Consider the following 16,915-nt stretch of genomic DNA (forward strand, 5'->3'; position numbering starts at 1 on the left):
TAAGAAGGCAACTTTTACAATTGCAAAACTTGATCCATTAATCCTAATAAACACCCCTTTTAGCAGTATTAGAAGTAGTTATTCTGTTTTTTTAACATTGCTTTTCTTGTTGACGTGACCATCATTCCCCAAAATAAACCAAAAAAGTCATGGAGTCTGGCCACTGCTAAAGGTTAGCTGTGCAAACTAATAGCTGAGTGACTGTGATATTTGACAACGATTGTCTTTAATGAAGATTACGTAAAATAAACTTGCTGCAGAGGTGAATGACGAAAGCAGTACATGTTCGCCTTATACGATGAAAAAAATGATGATTTGCGTTTGCAGATGAGGCGATATCTCAGATTCCGGACGGACGCCTACACGATGAGTCTTCTAGGAGTCCAATAACCAGCACGCGTCCAGAACTCAGCGCTTGTGCTCTGCTTCTCTGATGGGTGGAATCAAGCTGCTTGCGGATGTACAGTATATCGACTGATGTGATTGACGGCGAGAGTATTCACAGGCTTGAGCTTTATGGTCCTCTGGTGGGTATTCTGTTGCTCATCTGTAAACCATGTCTTTTCTGAGAAAGAGTCAAAATCATAAAAAGACAAGAAGGGAGGACATCAGACAGTTAATGCTACATGGAGGTCAAATATTTTGCATTAATATGATGCATTTTTACATGCACTAATAACATTTTAAAAAATGTTTTTTCTAAATTGTTGCTTTACGAAGGTATTTTAAGCTCCACGGTGAGTTTTTAGTGGTGGGAAAATATCACTCATTGTGTTTTTACCTCCCTCTCTAATATTTCAATCACGCTAGTGTAAAAATAGGACAGCAACCTCCTTGTGATTAGGAGAAATTAGCATTTGCCCAGTGATTGGATTTAATTGTTTTGCTGTCAGGGGTCTATTACAAGTAGTCATGGTCGCCAACTGGTTGCCCAGCGATTGAGCTTGCAACACCCTCCACCTCTGGATTGAGGGTGTTGCACGCAATGGCACTGCACAGATCGCCTGGTGGGAGGCAAACTGTCTTCAAATAACTGTAATCACTTTCACACAGATTGGCGAATGTTTGCAAGTAACTGCCGCCCTATTTATTAATCTAGAAAGCAAGGTTGCCTAGTGCCTGTGCAATTTTGCACTTTAATCTCCATCCCGTAGCAACTATTTGTGGAATTTCTGCTTTAGGTTAGAATGTAAGATGTTTCTGTGCATGTAGACAAGAGTAGCATAAGATTTGTGATTTTCACTAATTTATCCCACATAATTACCATTCAACTGCAAACTGAGAGCAGACTCTTGGTGCAGTTTGAGAGGGCAAGTGACGGCGAGTGGTCGGAGGCAACAGATCTCAGGTTCATCGTGCACATTTGCAATAATTTTGATTGTGTTGCTGTCTCTACTTTTGTCTCCTAGTGCGATTGTAGCATAATGCCATTCATCTTATGGCCATTTTTTAAAAATATACTGCCATGAAGCATGCAGCTTTGTTGAGTCTAAAGACATGCAAGTTCCAGTGAAGCAAAATCTCTTTACCAAATTACAAGTTAATGCAGGACTTCCACCTTCATAATTATTGTATATTTTCTAACCTTTTATTTATAAAAGACTTCAAACTTTTGGCTTGATGCAACTTTTTCTGGTTAAGAAGGAAATAGATAACCTGACATTCTACAATGTGATCCATGGTCATGACCTAAGGCTGTTATACTGTGGTGCATTAATACATGTGCCAGCAGACACATGTTGCCAGTAACAAAACATTAAACAACAGTAAAATGTAGCATCAAACCATTCAGTTGCAGTCACACATTCTACAGTCAAACCCGCTGTGAACTGTGCTGCTTAGGTCACGACCATGCTCTCCTGAAGCAGTCATTTGGAAATGCTAAACTACTGGGCTTTCATTCAGAAGGCAACATGTCAACAGGGACATGACCGTGTTCAGTGCAAGTATGTAATATCATGCATATTCATTCACTTCCATACCTTGGCCAACTCTACTTATCCTTGTTGCACTTTGAAAAGAGAAAGTAGTACACTACGTGTAAGCTAAGTGGGAAAATACTAATGCGACCATTAATAACAGAAAAGGCAGAGCAGGAAGATCGGAGGCATAAAACCAGCAGATGATCTCATTGCGTATGGATTTGGAGTAGGTTAAACAGTAGGTTGCCACTAATCACAAAAAAAGATAACGAAAAACAACATAGGTCATGTAAAAATATCTTTAAGTGCCATTATTATGCATCCAGCATAATAATGCATGTCAGACAGCCATAATCTTCCCATGCCTATTGTTAAAGCAGTTTTAAAAAATTATCTCCAAGTTTCAGATGGAAATACCAGCATGCAGCTGCACTTCAGATGTTTTTAAATCAAACGAATACACTGGTGTGTTAAATGGATCTCTGTAAAAAAGTGCAATGCATCGTATTAACTGAGCATGAGCAGTATTGTTAACCATAAAAAGCCTGTAGTGTTCATTCAGCAGCTGTGACACATAAGCATTCCCTTTGAATGAATGTGAAAATATTATGATATTGCTATTATTTGTAGAATGCATACCTCTGTCAATTCTGCAAAGTCCCTTCACTGTGTTAATAACAGTAAAATACTGAGATACCTGTAATCAATATATACTCAGAGACAGACAATTAAACCAAACAATCTTAGACCCCATCCATACCGGGAATATATTCAATAAATATAACCGGCCCCATGAACCGAACCCATGAACTTAAGGACAGGCCTGATTAACAACATTTAGTAATTGATTGCAAATACAAATACTGCACATGGCACAAACAAGCTTTTGTGATTCAAACAAGTCTGTACTTTATGGTCCAACATACATTAGTAAAGACATAAAATGAGTTATTCGGAAGCACAGAGGTATACTTATAGACAGTATAAAAGATGGATGTGGGTCCTGAGCCTGACAAGTGGAGCCGATACAGAAGCGCCCCAATGTTCTTTGCCCAGCAGGGAATTATTTCCCTGGTTCCAAATAAGACTTCCTGTTGTATAGACGTACATGGTAAAATAGCTCTAAGCTTCATTAGTCTGTGAACTCAGTAAATATGCAACTGGTGACTTTAATCAATAGTTTCAGATAATATGGTTTATTTGGGAAATTATGACTGTTATTCAACTCATAAAGGAGGATTTACAGGGAATGCTCATTATCTAAAGACTTGTGATGGCGAATGCGATGAAGTGTCTTCGGTTTCCAACCTCTCTGGTTTCAAAAGTCCAAGAAATCAACAACCTTTTATATATCGATCTTACAGTCTTTAATTAAATGATTCACCTGATTCATTATGCCAACTTGCAGGCACTCTATAACAAACACCTGCCAGACACCACAGTGTAATTATAATAGGGTATATTGCACTAAAAGTACAGGTTATCTTATCTTATCTTATCTTATCTTAACAAAGGCATTATTTCATTATGGGACCTGGTAGGCTTGCACTACATTGGTACAGCCTATAGAGAACAACCATAGTGTACAGATAAGTCGTGAAACTCTAAGTGTAGCTTAGAGGCTCTGTCTTCTTGTACAGTGTAATGCTTTACAGCTGTTATGTTTCTATATTGCAAATTGCAAGTTGAAAGCTTATGGATAGGAAATGGATTCTTTACCTTTTTAGAGTTATCGAGAGAAAGAAAAGCCAAATACATTTGAGGACATGCTTTTGTTAAAAATGGGCTGGGGCCACCTGTGAAGAATTATCTACACAATCTAAACTCTGACTTCTGTACATCTGGTAAAAAAAAAAACTTGTAGGTATACGTGGTACCATTATAAAAGATTGATGACTGATCAAAGTGGTATCATCCAGTCAGCTGCTTGTGTCTTGAATACACTATGGTTGAAGCTGTCAGCTTATCAATCACTTGAAAAAAGTGTATGTGGTCGGGGACTTGGTAAGCCCAAACATGATGTTGAATTGGGAAAGTCTAGCCAAAGTAATAAAATCTGGAAGTACGAAATCTACTTTGAATAACTATCCCTGCTTCTAGCTAAGAGTTAGATAGAATGCCATGTACATTTCCACAGCAGAAACGCCTTCCTATAGCGATTCACACCAACTATAGTGTCATCTGTGGAGACCACAGGTGTAGTAAGGCTTCAAACTGAAGTAAGACCTAAATTGTGAAATCAAGACAAAGGCAACAAGAAGATTATAAGGATTCCAGCTCCTTTGGTTGCAGGTCGAATACTCTGTAGAGAAAAAAATGCTAGCTATTGCTGCCGTATGCTGACAGTGTAGTACTCACTGCTTCATTGAACCTTGACTTTAAGCAGTTACGGGCCCAATTTGCAGCGGTGCATAGAAATTCTGATTCAGTTTACCAGTCTAATTACTGGTAATACAAGTGGTAATCATAATACATGAAAATGTCTCTTCACAAAGTTTAACAATTGTAGAATAAAACTGAAATGTGACATTCACATTGTGCGGGTCAAACTTTATTAACAACCGTAACATTTTATGCTTGCAAATTGTCTTGACATAACTAATAGTTCATGGTGGCAAGTAACATTTAACTAAAAGCGCAGCTTTCTAACGCAAATCAAAAGGCATTGAGAGGACACGATGTGCAAGAATTCATTGACATGACATGAACCTTTAAGACGTGTAATTTTAAAAGTGCAATTTAGTACAATAAGTTTCAGCTTTAATTCGAAATTAAACAAAACTTGGAATGCTACAAGTGGAAAGAGACGGTGGCCATAATCACAGAGGTGCTGGATATTAGCAAAACAAAAAGGAAAGATGGAGGTTGTACAATGTTTGTCACTTACTACCCTGAGGGTAATTACTTTGTCATGTTCTATGATGTGTTTGCCAGTGTCACATATATAATAATATCCTTTTCTTCCACATTAGATGGAGGTTGAGAGGAGTCTGTGTGTATAGGTAAGGCTTTCGTAGTTAATTAAAAGTTGGTAAGCGGTTAACTGGACAGAATTAGTTGTAGAAACCCTGATGTATATTTGCACTTGACTCAAAGTGTACTAGTCAGGATGTTACTACTGTTCTTGGCTTTCAAATGCACAAGAATGTGGGAAAAAAACAGCTAATGGATGGAATGAAACTCAGTCCAGGGGAGTTCCAGTTATTCTTTGACCTGCAATATTAGCCAATCCTGCTAAAGTGGAAACCCAATCTGTACTAAATTGCTTTGTTAAACACAAAAGTGGCACATACATACACCGTCAGACGGACATACACACTTTGACACTCAGACGTGTGAAAGTCTGTCTGGACAAACAAGGCAAACGCTGTCGGCAGGCACCGGTCACGGACATAGACAGTCACAGAGCTTTAGAGGGGCACATACTTTTGTTTGTCTCGCGAGTCCCTGCTTTTGGCTCGGTTGGTGCGGTTGGTGGTGGGGATAGAGTGGACGGAGGAACTCTTTTTGCTTGAAGAATGGGATGAATGGGAAGAATGGGAGAGGCTGGTTCGAGACTGGCCAGCGTTGTGGTCAAACTGCATCAGGCAGAATATCAGGTCTGAGGGCACCAGCTCAAATGCATACGGTGGATTGGTTATGACATATCTAGAGGAAAAAGGGACCAGATGTGAGGCCAGTTATAAATAAAGTAATACATGAATCCATTATTATTTGGATTTCAGTCAAATGCAAGAACACATACCGTTTGGTACACTGGCTCTGTGTGTTTAGATGTGCGTCTCGTAGCCGATAGATGCCAAAACACAACATGTTATAAGTTTTTAGGGCTTTACAAAACAGGTCACCATAACAACCACCATCCTGTAAGAGAGCAACACAAAACTGATGAGTACACAATTTGTATTTTGTAAAACCAACATTAAAAATACATATTAACGTCATAGAAAAATAGAATCTGTGTTACACAGCGTAGTCTTTTCTTTTCCCTTGCATGCTCTTTGTTTTGTTTACTGTTGTCTATGTAAATGAAGGACAAAATTGTCTCCTGACCACACTCAAATAAAATCAGCAAATAGATCTCTAGCATCAAAAGTGATAGCATTACGTCTTTATCTGATACAGCTGGATAATAAAGCAGAAAGTCATGGAAATTAAGCAGATAACTCTACAAACTCGACAAGAAACACAAGCATTCAACAACATTTTACAGCACACAGTTAACTCATTCCAGTTGAAGTGGAACTGCCACAATTAGAGGATTCGGTCACCAGGGTAAAGCAATGATGGATTTCATGGAATATTAGAGAATATTAAGAGAGCCATAGCACAAAATAAAAGAAGCCTCCTTGGCTCATTAGCTTTGTTCTGCCATTTATAGTACTGTACAGGAGTCTTGAGCCACCCGTCCTTTGTTTATATTTAGCTTCCTAAGAGTCAGACTAAATTTTAAGTTGTCTTCGGAAATAGCTTTCCAAGCTTTCTGAAGGCTTTTAGTTTTTCTTTGGACATTGGCTGCTTTCCGTCATTTTCAGTTCAGTTCTTGTACCTGACCACTGTCAGAGGATTTTTTTTTTTTTTTAAATCATATGAATCATTCAAGCATAAATAAAGGGACCTAACAGACGGGATGAGTTAGGAAAACAAAATAAGAGATTTTAAATTGAAATCTTAGTCACTTCATTACTAGCAACCTGTCACAAAACCCATCAGTTGTTCCCATGTCTTTAGTTGATTTGGGTTTATGAAAAATACCAGCAAACATAGTATTTTTGGACCAACAAATGTAAATTCCCAAAATATATTAGCTTGAAGCTTGGTATATCTCATGGTGTGTAGTGCGTCCTTAAAAAATTTGAGGAAACTGAACAAGTAGAGGACAAAAGAAAAAGTGGCAGGCTTTAAAATCTTTCTACAGCAGATGACCAGTGTGTGAAAGCTGTGTCCATAAGAAATAGGAAACATCCAGCAAAGACCTGAAACATGACCTGAGAAATGCATCTGGCTCTTCAGTTGATCCATCTACGTAAGTGCTAACAATCAGTCAATATGCTATTAACAATATGCTATTAAAACTAACATCTTAAATAAATGCCAAAATACTTATTTGATGCTCATTCTATAGATAAATATAACTTTATTTTCTATTCATTATACAATTTCAGCTATGTCACAATCACTCAACACAGTTTTACATCCCCATCCCATCCCTATTACTCTGCATCCTTCAGTAACAGCAGCTCCCACAAAGCAAGCTGACAAAAATGTCCTTAGCCCCCAGGTGACAAGACCAATCACTTACCCCGAGGTCGGCAAAGGGCCCATCGTACAAGGCCAGCTGTGCCACGCGACACCTGTCCCTGTTTGCCAGGGTCTGTGGTGTGCTGTAGCCACCTCTTAATGCATTCTCCTCTGCCAGCAGCCCCTCCAGCTCCGGTGTCGCCCCGCCCGTTACCAGCGTCCGGATCAAGGTGAGGATATTATCATTGAAGTATGTCTGAAGGAATGAAGTTAGAGGGGGGTGAGTCCTTAAGCAAACACTCCCAAAGTCACAACTGAACCTTCTCAGCGTGCCAGGCAGATTGAATGGTGCTATCTAACCCTGCTCTGTCACATCACATTGGCCTGAACATGGAGTGAAAAGACAGGAGAATCCAGTTACTGCAGGTCACACCTACTTCCATCAGAGCGGCGAGTCCATGTTCACACTTGTACAAGGATTTATTACTTAGCTTTATATAAGAAAGAAAAAAAGTCCGCTTTATAAACCACACAATAAAACCTGAAGATATACTCCTCTCTGTAATTGTTATCTTTCTAATCCCTCCTCAGTTATTGCTTTGCTGATTTTAACAAGGGCAAATGTCTCCCCTTTTCTTTTCACTGCAGTCGCTTGTCTCCCCCTGCTTGTACAGCATGGTGACATCTCCCTTGGCTGCTGACAGCACTATTGACTCAGATGATGGATGAGGGCTGTCCATTAGGTAGCATTACCTTTGTCTACACTGGAGCACACTTGAAGGCAGCTTTGTTCTAACCTCACTCAAACTGAAAGGCAGACAAATGAAGCCATCATGCCTTGTACAAGTTCCAGTCTTGTCATTCATTCTTTTAACAGAGGACCAGAATGTGCCTACTTTATTATTTGTATTATTTTTTTAGATTTAGTTGTAAAGCTCGGCCAATATATGATTTTTAAAACCGATACAAAGTCAAAGTCAGCTTTATTGTCAATTCTGCCACATGTACAGGACATACAGAGAATAGAAACTACGTTACTCTCAATCCCTAGATAAAATAGCAAATGAACATTTAAATATAAGAGTGATTAAAAATGCAAGTAAAATAATTAAAAAGTAAAATTTAAATAAATAAATACAATACAATTTTTACATATAACAAGAAAGCTATACAATATACAATATAATGAGTAAATGACATTGAGTGCAAACCAGGCAGAGTAGTGCAAATGGGCAAATAGTGCAAATGGAGATTTGGTAATGTACGGTAAGAGATAGTGTAACAACAAAGTCTTATGAGGTAGTGGCAGTCCAATGCTCCACAAAGTGACTGGTAACTGGTGCAGGCCAGTGAGTGAGTTAGAGAGTGTGTGTGTGTGTGTGTGTGTGTGTGTGTGTGTGTGTGTGTGTGTGTGTGACAGAGTTCAGTAGGACCGTGGAGGAGAGAGGGGACAGAATCGGGAGGGAGTTAAGCTTCCTGACAGCCTGATGGATGAAGCTGTCCTTCAGTCTGCTGGTCCTGGCCCGGAGACTCCGCAGTCTCCTCCCCGACGGCAGCAGCTTGAAGAAGCTTTGCATTGGGTGCATGGGATCAGCCGCTATGCAAAGGGCTTTTTTAGTGAGATGGGTGCTGTAAATGTCCTGGAGGGAGGGGAGAGAGACACCAATGATCCTCTCTGCAGCTCTCACTATGCGTTGGAGGGTTCTATGACAGGACGCATTGCAGGTTCCAAACCACACAGTGATGCAGCTCGACAGGATGCTCTCGATGGTGCCTCTGTAGAAAGTGTACATGATGGGGGCTGGTGCTCCTGCTCTTCTTAGTTTGCGGAGAAAGAAGAGACGCTGCTGTGATTTCTTGGCCAGTGCTGTGGTGTTGTACGTCCAGGAGAGATCCTCTGTGATGTGCACACCCAAGAACTTGGTGCTGCTCACTCTCTCCACAGACGCTCCGTCAATGGTCAGAGGAGCATGTTGGGTGTGCATTCTCCTGAAGTCCACAACAATCTCCTTCGTCTTCTCCACATTCAGAGAGAGATTGTTGTCAGCACACCACGTGGCCAGGCGTCTCACCTCACTTCTGTAGTCGGTCTCATCCCTGTTGCTAATGAGACCCACCACCGTTGTGTCGTCCGCAAACTTGATGAAGAGGTTGGAGCTGTATGATGGAGTGCAGTCATGGGTCAGCAGAGTGAAGAGGAGGGGGCTCAGCACACATCCCTGCGGGGCCCCCGTGTTTAAAATGATGGTGCTGGATGTATTACTGCCGACCCGTACTGCTTGAGGTCTTCCGGTGAGGAAATCCAACAGCCAGTTGCACAGTGAGGTGTTGAGCCCCAGCTGGACCAGTTTTTGAGTGAGCTGTTGGGGGATTATGGTGTTGAATGCTGAACTGAAATCTATGAACAGCATTCGAACATATGAGTCATTTTTGTCCAGGTGTGTGAGTGCTGAGTGGAGTGCAGTGGAGATGGCATCATCGGTTGAGCGGTTGGGCCGATACGCAAACTGGAAGGGATCCAGGGAGGGGGGCAGGACAGTCTGATACCGATATTTGGCAGTAAAGAATTCAGTATATTAGCGGTTATTCTTTTTCTTTTAGACACACGACACAAAAAAAACATTTGTTATGTGTCATTATTAAGGGTTATATTTTTTATTTCATCTCATCCAAGAGGGTTCTTCAGTTCCATAACCAAAAGGTTATGGAGGTATTTAAACCCAAGTGGGAGTTTCCCCTTTGGAGATGAACATGTGTTTCATCACATGAGCTTAGCAGAGCCCTATTAGGGTTTAAATACCTGGGATTCTCCACGTTTTGCTTCTTGGACTGAAGTGAAACAAACAAAAGCCCAATCTTCTTCTTTTCAAGCTCTTAAGACTGCTGATACAGCTTTATCAGTAAGTAGCTAATATCAGTCGATACCGCGACTATTTAGTTGACCTATTTTGCAATTGGCAGATGTTATTAGAAATTCGATTTTTTGACTTACCGCACTCATTAAGGAATCCAGCACACTGACTGCAAATGCTGTCCCACAGGCAAAAGGCTGTGTGAGGTACAACTCTGTGTCTGGGTCGTCGTCATCATCTTGATCCAGGAACTGAACATTCGAGTCATTCACTATGGGGTAAACGTGTTCATTTTATTAGCTATTTCAGTTCAGCTTGTTTTTTGTTGGGTTTTTTTTACTGCACACTGAGTCCAACATGGCAAATGCTTGATTCACGTGAAGAGGAGGACACAACAATACAGCGGTTGTGCACAACAGTCAGTAGCAGCAGATATGGACTGTATTAGAAATCGGTGAATAGTTTCGCATATTCTCCTCATTTGCTTAGTTCCAAATTTGGACCACATTTTAGTTTCTTTAAAAGAACTAAAATGACATATGTGTCTGGTGTTTGTATCCAGCCTTGTGGCCAACTTGCCTCTGCCACATTCCATATCCAGGCCATTCATGCACACTCATGACACCATGCATATTGTCAAAGTTCCAGGCCTTAACTTGAAGTCCTCCTGAGGTCACTATCAGTAACACCATTATGCCATTGTTTGTCTTGTAAATCCAAGACAGAACTTCCAATTACTTGTACTTGCATGTCAAGTCAAATGAAAGTATTTCATTGCCCCAGAACCTTCTTTAAAGATGTCTTTGAGCACAAAAACACATGCAGTAGCTGGAAGAAAGTAATGATGTAAAATTTAGTTGGAGAACTGCTTCTTCTGTGAGGACAGAAATAAATGTCAGTCATATCGACAGGGCTGAGATGAAAGAAGGGCACGGGACAGAGAACGTGATCCGACAGAAGATGCTATGAAAACAGCCACAAGGACTTCTGAGGGATCAAAGACCCTGTAATTCTTAGAAAAATAAAAGGGAGAAATTTTGCTTTGAGATAGGGAGCCAAAACAAGACAGGCAATTTCAACCAGAACCAAGGGTAAAATGTGCTCAAAGTGATGCCATGGGAATGGACTGAGCCTCTTGTGCAGCACGAGAAATCAAAAGAAAGCTGATATGGAGGCAGCAGCAGTTACGACACTGCAGTACAGGACAGAGGCACTTCTTCTTACCCAGCTCAGTTATCATTTGTATGCTGGTCCCACTGCTTTTATCCTGACTGAATGAAATCACAGGCAGTTTTTTGCCTGGCTTTGCTAATGGCGCTAGACAAGTGTTAAGGAAAAACAGTTACTGGTACATGTCAACAAGGGACAAAAGCATAAACAAATTCCACTTTTAGTACAGTTAATCAAGTGATGGACAGCCTCTAATTGCATAATTTGTGTTTTCGGAGATTTGTTTACAACTACTACACTGAAAAGAACATAAAACAGCAGAGCTAGCATATCAATCAACACGTAGCAGCAAACCATACCTAGTTCTGTTATGATGGGGATATTTGCTCCAGTGGTGACAGAGGTCTGCCTCACCAGTCCATGGACTGGACTATTCTCAGGAGATGATCTATCCATTCCTGGTGGTGTGAAGCCTTAATGGACATACATGTCACACAAAGCACATCAGTTAATACTAGGTTCAGTACTTGATTTTAGAGGTTACGATAATGCACATCAGCAGAACTAATGTGTCGGGGCTATTTCATCTATTTGCAGCCACGGGTGAGGTGTAAAGTGCAGTGTTACCATATTCTTGACAACGACCAGTATTGATTTATATATAATAGATGTGACAAACAGCTCATTTTGTTTCCCTTTGATTGTGTGTGCATGGAGACAGAAACATTTTACAAACATATGCAAAAAAAAGCATGTACAATATGGAGTCATGAAATAGAAAATCAGTGACGCAAGATTGAATCCAAATTGACTTGACATTTCTTGCTTTCCTCAGACTGACAAGTAAGCACATTAAATCAGTGATGCTGTATGTATAATACATAGGGTATGTTGTGATATCCATCACTTACTGCTGACTAAGCAGCACCATGCGAGGTCATACATGTATTAGAGGAATAATGAAATTGTTGGAGACCCTACCACCACCACACCCTCCACCCGTCGCGAGGCCAAAAGGTTTCTAAAAGGATTTCTCTCAGTGCCAAATAATGGCCCCTTACTGAAGACCATCTGAAGCTAACTGAGTGCTTCAAGTGTCATTTAGAAAGCTATAACATGCAATTTTAATACATTGCACACATTAGTTTTATGAAAGTAGTCTCAGATATTGAAAAATAACAATGTGCAAGCCAGGCAAATCTCTTGTGCCAGAGCTGTGCTTGTTGCCACCAATTAAGTTTGTGAAGAAACCAGTTGTTACAGTAACCTGAGGAATAGTCAGCTGGGTTTACTGTCAAACACAGTGACACCAGGTCAGCCAAGCAGCACCCACTGAGGAATATTCTCTGTGCCAGGGCCCTGTCCCTTCCAGGCAGTGCAGTGAACTATGATAGGGCGCTCCTTACCTTGAGAATTAGCCTGCAAGACCCCGATGCTGTCATCAAACTGCATAGATTTGATGTTGAGTGACGCCAAGATGCATTCTTTGTCCTGCAGTGATGCATCGTCAATATTGTTCTGATTGGCTGACAGAATGACACACATGTCGCAGAGGTTGATGTTGACAGCCCTCAGATCTGCCCTACTCAACGGTGTGCCCTTTGAGAACCAGTGAAGGAGAGAATTTGTTATCTCACCTATAAGGTACAAGAAATAAATCAAAGTTTTGAACGGCAGGCAAACTCGAAACTTCTGTCGGCCTCGTGTGCATGCTCCAAATTATACTACGCGCTGCTGGCGAGTCCTGACAAATGCTGCTACTGCTAATTATGTCTTTCACAAAGTCTTTTAATGGTGGAACAAAAAAAAATTGTGGATGCTCATATTAAACATGAACAAAGTTTCAAATAATGAGGTCAGCGAATGTGCAAGTATTCACTATAAGCTCGAGCTTAAGACTTTTCAGGCCAGATTTACTAAATGGGACAAAAAAAGCATGTGAGCGAAATCCTCATAGTGCTCATGGGTGTGGTTAGTTTAATGGTTGTGCCTATAAACACAAGCACAGTCAGTTCATATAAAGTGCACAAGTTAAGACATGTTTGTTTCTGTGTTAAATATCAACGCAATTAGCAGTAAATAATAATAATAATGGATTGCATTTATATAGCGCTTTTCGGGGCCCTCAAAGCGCTTTACAATTCCACTATTCATTCACTCTCACATTCACACACTGGTGGAGGCAGCTGCAGTTGTAGCCACAGCTCCCCTGGGGCAGACTGACAGAAGCGAGGCTGCCATATCGCGCCGTCGGCCCCTCTGGGCATCACCAGTGGGCGGTAGGTGAAGTGTCTTGCCCAAGGACACAGCAACCGAAACTGTCCAAGCTGGGGCTCGAACCGGCAACCTTCCGATTACAAGTCGAACTGCCAACTCTTGAGCCACGATCGCCCTTAGTGTCTATTGCAAAAATTTCTACGTTGATTCGTGCAGTTGATTTAAATATTCTCCTCCCATGTCTTGATGCATGTTCAATCGTCCAGGTAAGTAAATCTCCAAAAGTTGATTCTGTTCATGTGGACATCCAGATGAAAAGAATCAACTTTTGGAGATTCTCCTCCCATATTTTGCATCTTATTGAAGGACCGCTCAGAAACATACATGCAAACATCTTTAAGTTGTCACCTCTTACGCATAATCTTCTCACTGCTATCTCTTTGTAAATACTAACAATACAATACAATTTTTTATTATTTTTTACACCTAAACCCAGTTTGTGCTGATGCAACGTGTTTATAAATCTGTCCCTTGGTGCGCAGCTTTCTGACTTTTTTTCCCCTTCTGGCACTGTATGATGTCAGAAAGAGAGAATAACCTCCATATAATCAATTCGGGTACAGAGGTTTAGCTGTGAGCCACCTGCTATCCGTCTGATTGAAATTTGTAGCCAATCAGTAGAAATCTGGCTTACAAGGTGAAGGAACAGCGCTGAAGCTTGTTTAACACAGCAGATGAACTGACAGGATGCAACTAAGTCCAATATAAGATAAATAAGGATTCCTTATTCTGGGAGTCATGCATAGCTTCCCTAATAAAGTCCAGGCAGAAATTCGCATAATCAAATCCACAATGTTCCCCTAAACCTAGCCAAATCCTTTGCTAGCATAACCACATAAATATTAATCATTATGTAATGTCCAGGATTTAATATTCTACCGAAAACCACAAATTGTTGATGGCTTTAAGATTTGTTAACAATGAGCATTTTGCAGGACAGCTTGCAAAATAACAATGTGCTTTTTATACTGATGAAACAATATCACGTTTCCCACAAAATACATTTGTTAATGAGCATTATATGCACACCAGTTTAGAAAAACAAAGGCATCACTTTGACGTGATCTAGATAAACATTTGAAATTAGTGATTTTTCTCTACTTACAGGCAGAATGGAGACTTTGGGGAAATTATGCAGAGTTTCCCATTCCCGCTTCAGATACTCAAGGGAGCCGACAAACACAATATGCTTCAGCTCATGGTAGTGAAAGTTGCTTGCTCTCAGAGGCATCACAAAGTTTCGGACACCGATCAGCGCCGATTTCACGTCTCCAAATATGCACACGACCACATGACCGCTCAGAACAGTCATGGCTGCCTCACTCCGTGTCTGAGAGGGAAAGAAAGGGATAAGGGATCAATATGTTCCTGGCTGGAATTTGCATAAATGGGCATTTCCAACAAATGTTAGCGCTTTCTCCTTTTGCAGTGAGCATGCCCCCCCTGTAAAATATATCATGCAGTTCTGCACTGCAATGAAAGTAATTTGAAAAATGGCATATGTATTAGTACAAGAAATTTTCCATAGTGCAGGGCACTCTTGTAGCAAATGACATGTCAAACACCTCATTACAGAGTGTTTAAGTGCCCTGTCAACCTCTGATAGTGCTTTGTGACATGACACATCTGTCACCAGGGAGAAGAGTGTCGGGACAAATGACGTGTACCGAGTGAAGGAGCAGGACCCACCAAGATGACCTTCTCAATGTCTTTGGACGGGCACCAGTGAAACATCCCCGTGGAGTCATATTTCTTTACGTTCTCGTCCATGCTCTCAATCTGCTCGTTTCCCAGGATGAGGAGTGGGTCATGTCTAATCAAACAAAAAGATGGGAGGGAGAAAGTGAAATTATATCATTGATTTGAACAAAAAACACATTTTATAAATTAACCATAAGAATATTTGGCAATCTGCAAATAGGTCACTTTTACTAAAAAATGAAAAAGAAAAAAAAAAGGTTGCTTTCTTCCTAGTTTTTCCCGCTTCCTCTTTTCGTTTTCCTGTCAGAGGCCATCTGCAGAAATGCCAACAAAACTGCCATGTCATCAAGCAGAGTGACATCAGCAGCGGCAGCCAGGCGGAAGAAGATGGCAGCAACACACTGCGTTGACTGGCATGAGCACGGAGATGCAATTACGCCCCCTTACTGCATACGGCTTTTGACGTAGTGCGCTGCGTGGTAAAAGCTTTAACAGACCAGACTTTAAATATTTCAGCAATTTGCCCAACCGTATTTGCTTTCCAAAGTGAAGGGTATTAATGTTTAAACAGACCATCAGAACTATATAAACTAATTTCACTGGTGAACATTAACGCTGACCACTAAAAGTTGTCTCCCAACACGAGTACCTGCATTTCTATCACGCTTGTTCTGGTCAGGGGGATATGATCTTATGAAGTCATACAGTTAATTTAAATAAAGGGTTTTGATGCATGTAATAGAATAATCAAACACATGATCTATGGTATGAAAAAGATTAACAGAAATTTGTAAGTTACCCAAATTTAACATCTCATCAAGCTGATCCCAACGAAAAGTTTTTTATCTGCGGAAGAAAACTCACATAAAGATTGTCCGAAGCCAACCGATATACGTGACCAGCCACATTAGCAGTACTGCTCAACACAATCCCTTTGCCCTAAATCAACTTTGTCAGATTCAGATCAAAGTTAAAGATGCTGTCTTCTGAAAATCCAGACAACAGTCTTCGGTCTCTGTCCAAAACCTTTTAAATTGTTCAAGTCCTCCCCTCGTAACAAGAGCGTCTCTTTAATCCATCCAAGTACCTCAAAAGAATGGGCACCTTAAGTAACATGTTAAGTATGTATGAAAGTGTCAGCTGAAACTACCATCCCTCAGGCTCCAAGAGACTGAAGCCGAAAAAACCCCCGCCTTTGGGCTCATATACCCCCAGGCAAGACCTGGATGTCCTTTCAAGAATATAAGTAGCAGTAGAGGGAAATGTCTTTTCTACCTCTCTGTCGATGCGGCTTCACTTTGAAAAGCGCGTGTACGATAAAATTTCAATGTCAAAGCGTGCACATGTTTTTTTGTTTTTTTTTAAAGTACAATGTTAACAGAAACGTGAAATAAAAAAATAATTAAATACACTCCAATATATTGAAAGCGGGGGTCCTAAAAACAATGGCACTCACTCCCATTTGCTGCTTCTAGACTGTCGGTTGCATGAAATCAGACATCGCCGCTTTTCTTTTTTCTGTGTAATCAAAAGAAGCGGAGGCGGCAGCTTTGATAAACTGTAGGTTTACAGGTTTACAGCCAGGACAATCATAAATGATCATAAAAAACTGGAATTACAGTGCTTAAAATCCACGTGAGAGTGCAATTCAAATTCTAATAAGAGTGAAAGCATTTAGTGGTTTTACACCTTGGCTAAATATTCCATCAAAAGTCAAATGTTTCACCACTCACTCAGTGGAGCCGCTGTCAC

General features: G+C 40.6%; 1 protein-coding gene across 7 annotated transcripts in view; it reads right to left on the reverse strand.

Moving 5' to 3' along the window:
• Positions 1-403: 403 nt before the first annotated feature.
• LOC146626816 (calcium-activated potassium channel subunit alpha-1a) overlaps positions 404-16,915 on the reverse strand; it is a 102,004-nt gene continuing 85,492 nt past the window's right edge. For 6 of the 7 annotated variants that reach the window (XM_085361470.1, XM_085361466.1, XM_085361469.1 and 3 more), the window contains 9 exons: positions 15,152-15,275; positions 14,568-14,792; positions 12,592-12,784; positions 11,545-11,658; positions 10,156-10,286; positions 7,225-7,419; positions 5,668-5,786; positions 5,349-5,570; positions 404-565 (listed from right to left, as the gene is read on the reverse strand). In XM_085361470.1, the coding sequence (XP_085217596.1) occupies positions 544-565; positions 5,349-5,570; positions 5,668-5,786; positions 7,225-7,419; positions 10,156-10,286; positions 11,545-11,658; positions 12,592-12,784; positions 14,568-14,792; positions 15,152-15,275 (1,345 nt within the window). In that variant the 3' untranslated portion in view covers positions 404-543. Of the gene's footprint in view, positions 566-5,348; positions 5,571-5,667; positions 5,787-7,224; positions 7,420-10,155; positions 10,287-11,239; positions 11,333-11,544; positions 11,659-12,591; positions 12,785-14,567; positions 14,793-15,151; positions 15,276-16,915 lie in introns of all 7 variants that reach the window. The other variant, XM_085361472.1, reaches the window with a different exon arrangement.

The sequence above is a fragment of the Diplotaxodon limnothrissa genome, linkage group LG8 (genome assembly GCF_057381915.1).
Source record: "Diplotaxodon limnothrissa isolate DT_005_m linkage group LG8, D_limnothrissa_male_GT1.1, whole genome shotgun sequence".
Lineage (NCBI taxonomy): Eukaryota > Metazoa > Chordata > Actinopteri > Cichliformes > Cichlidae > Diplotaxodon > Diplotaxodon limnothrissa.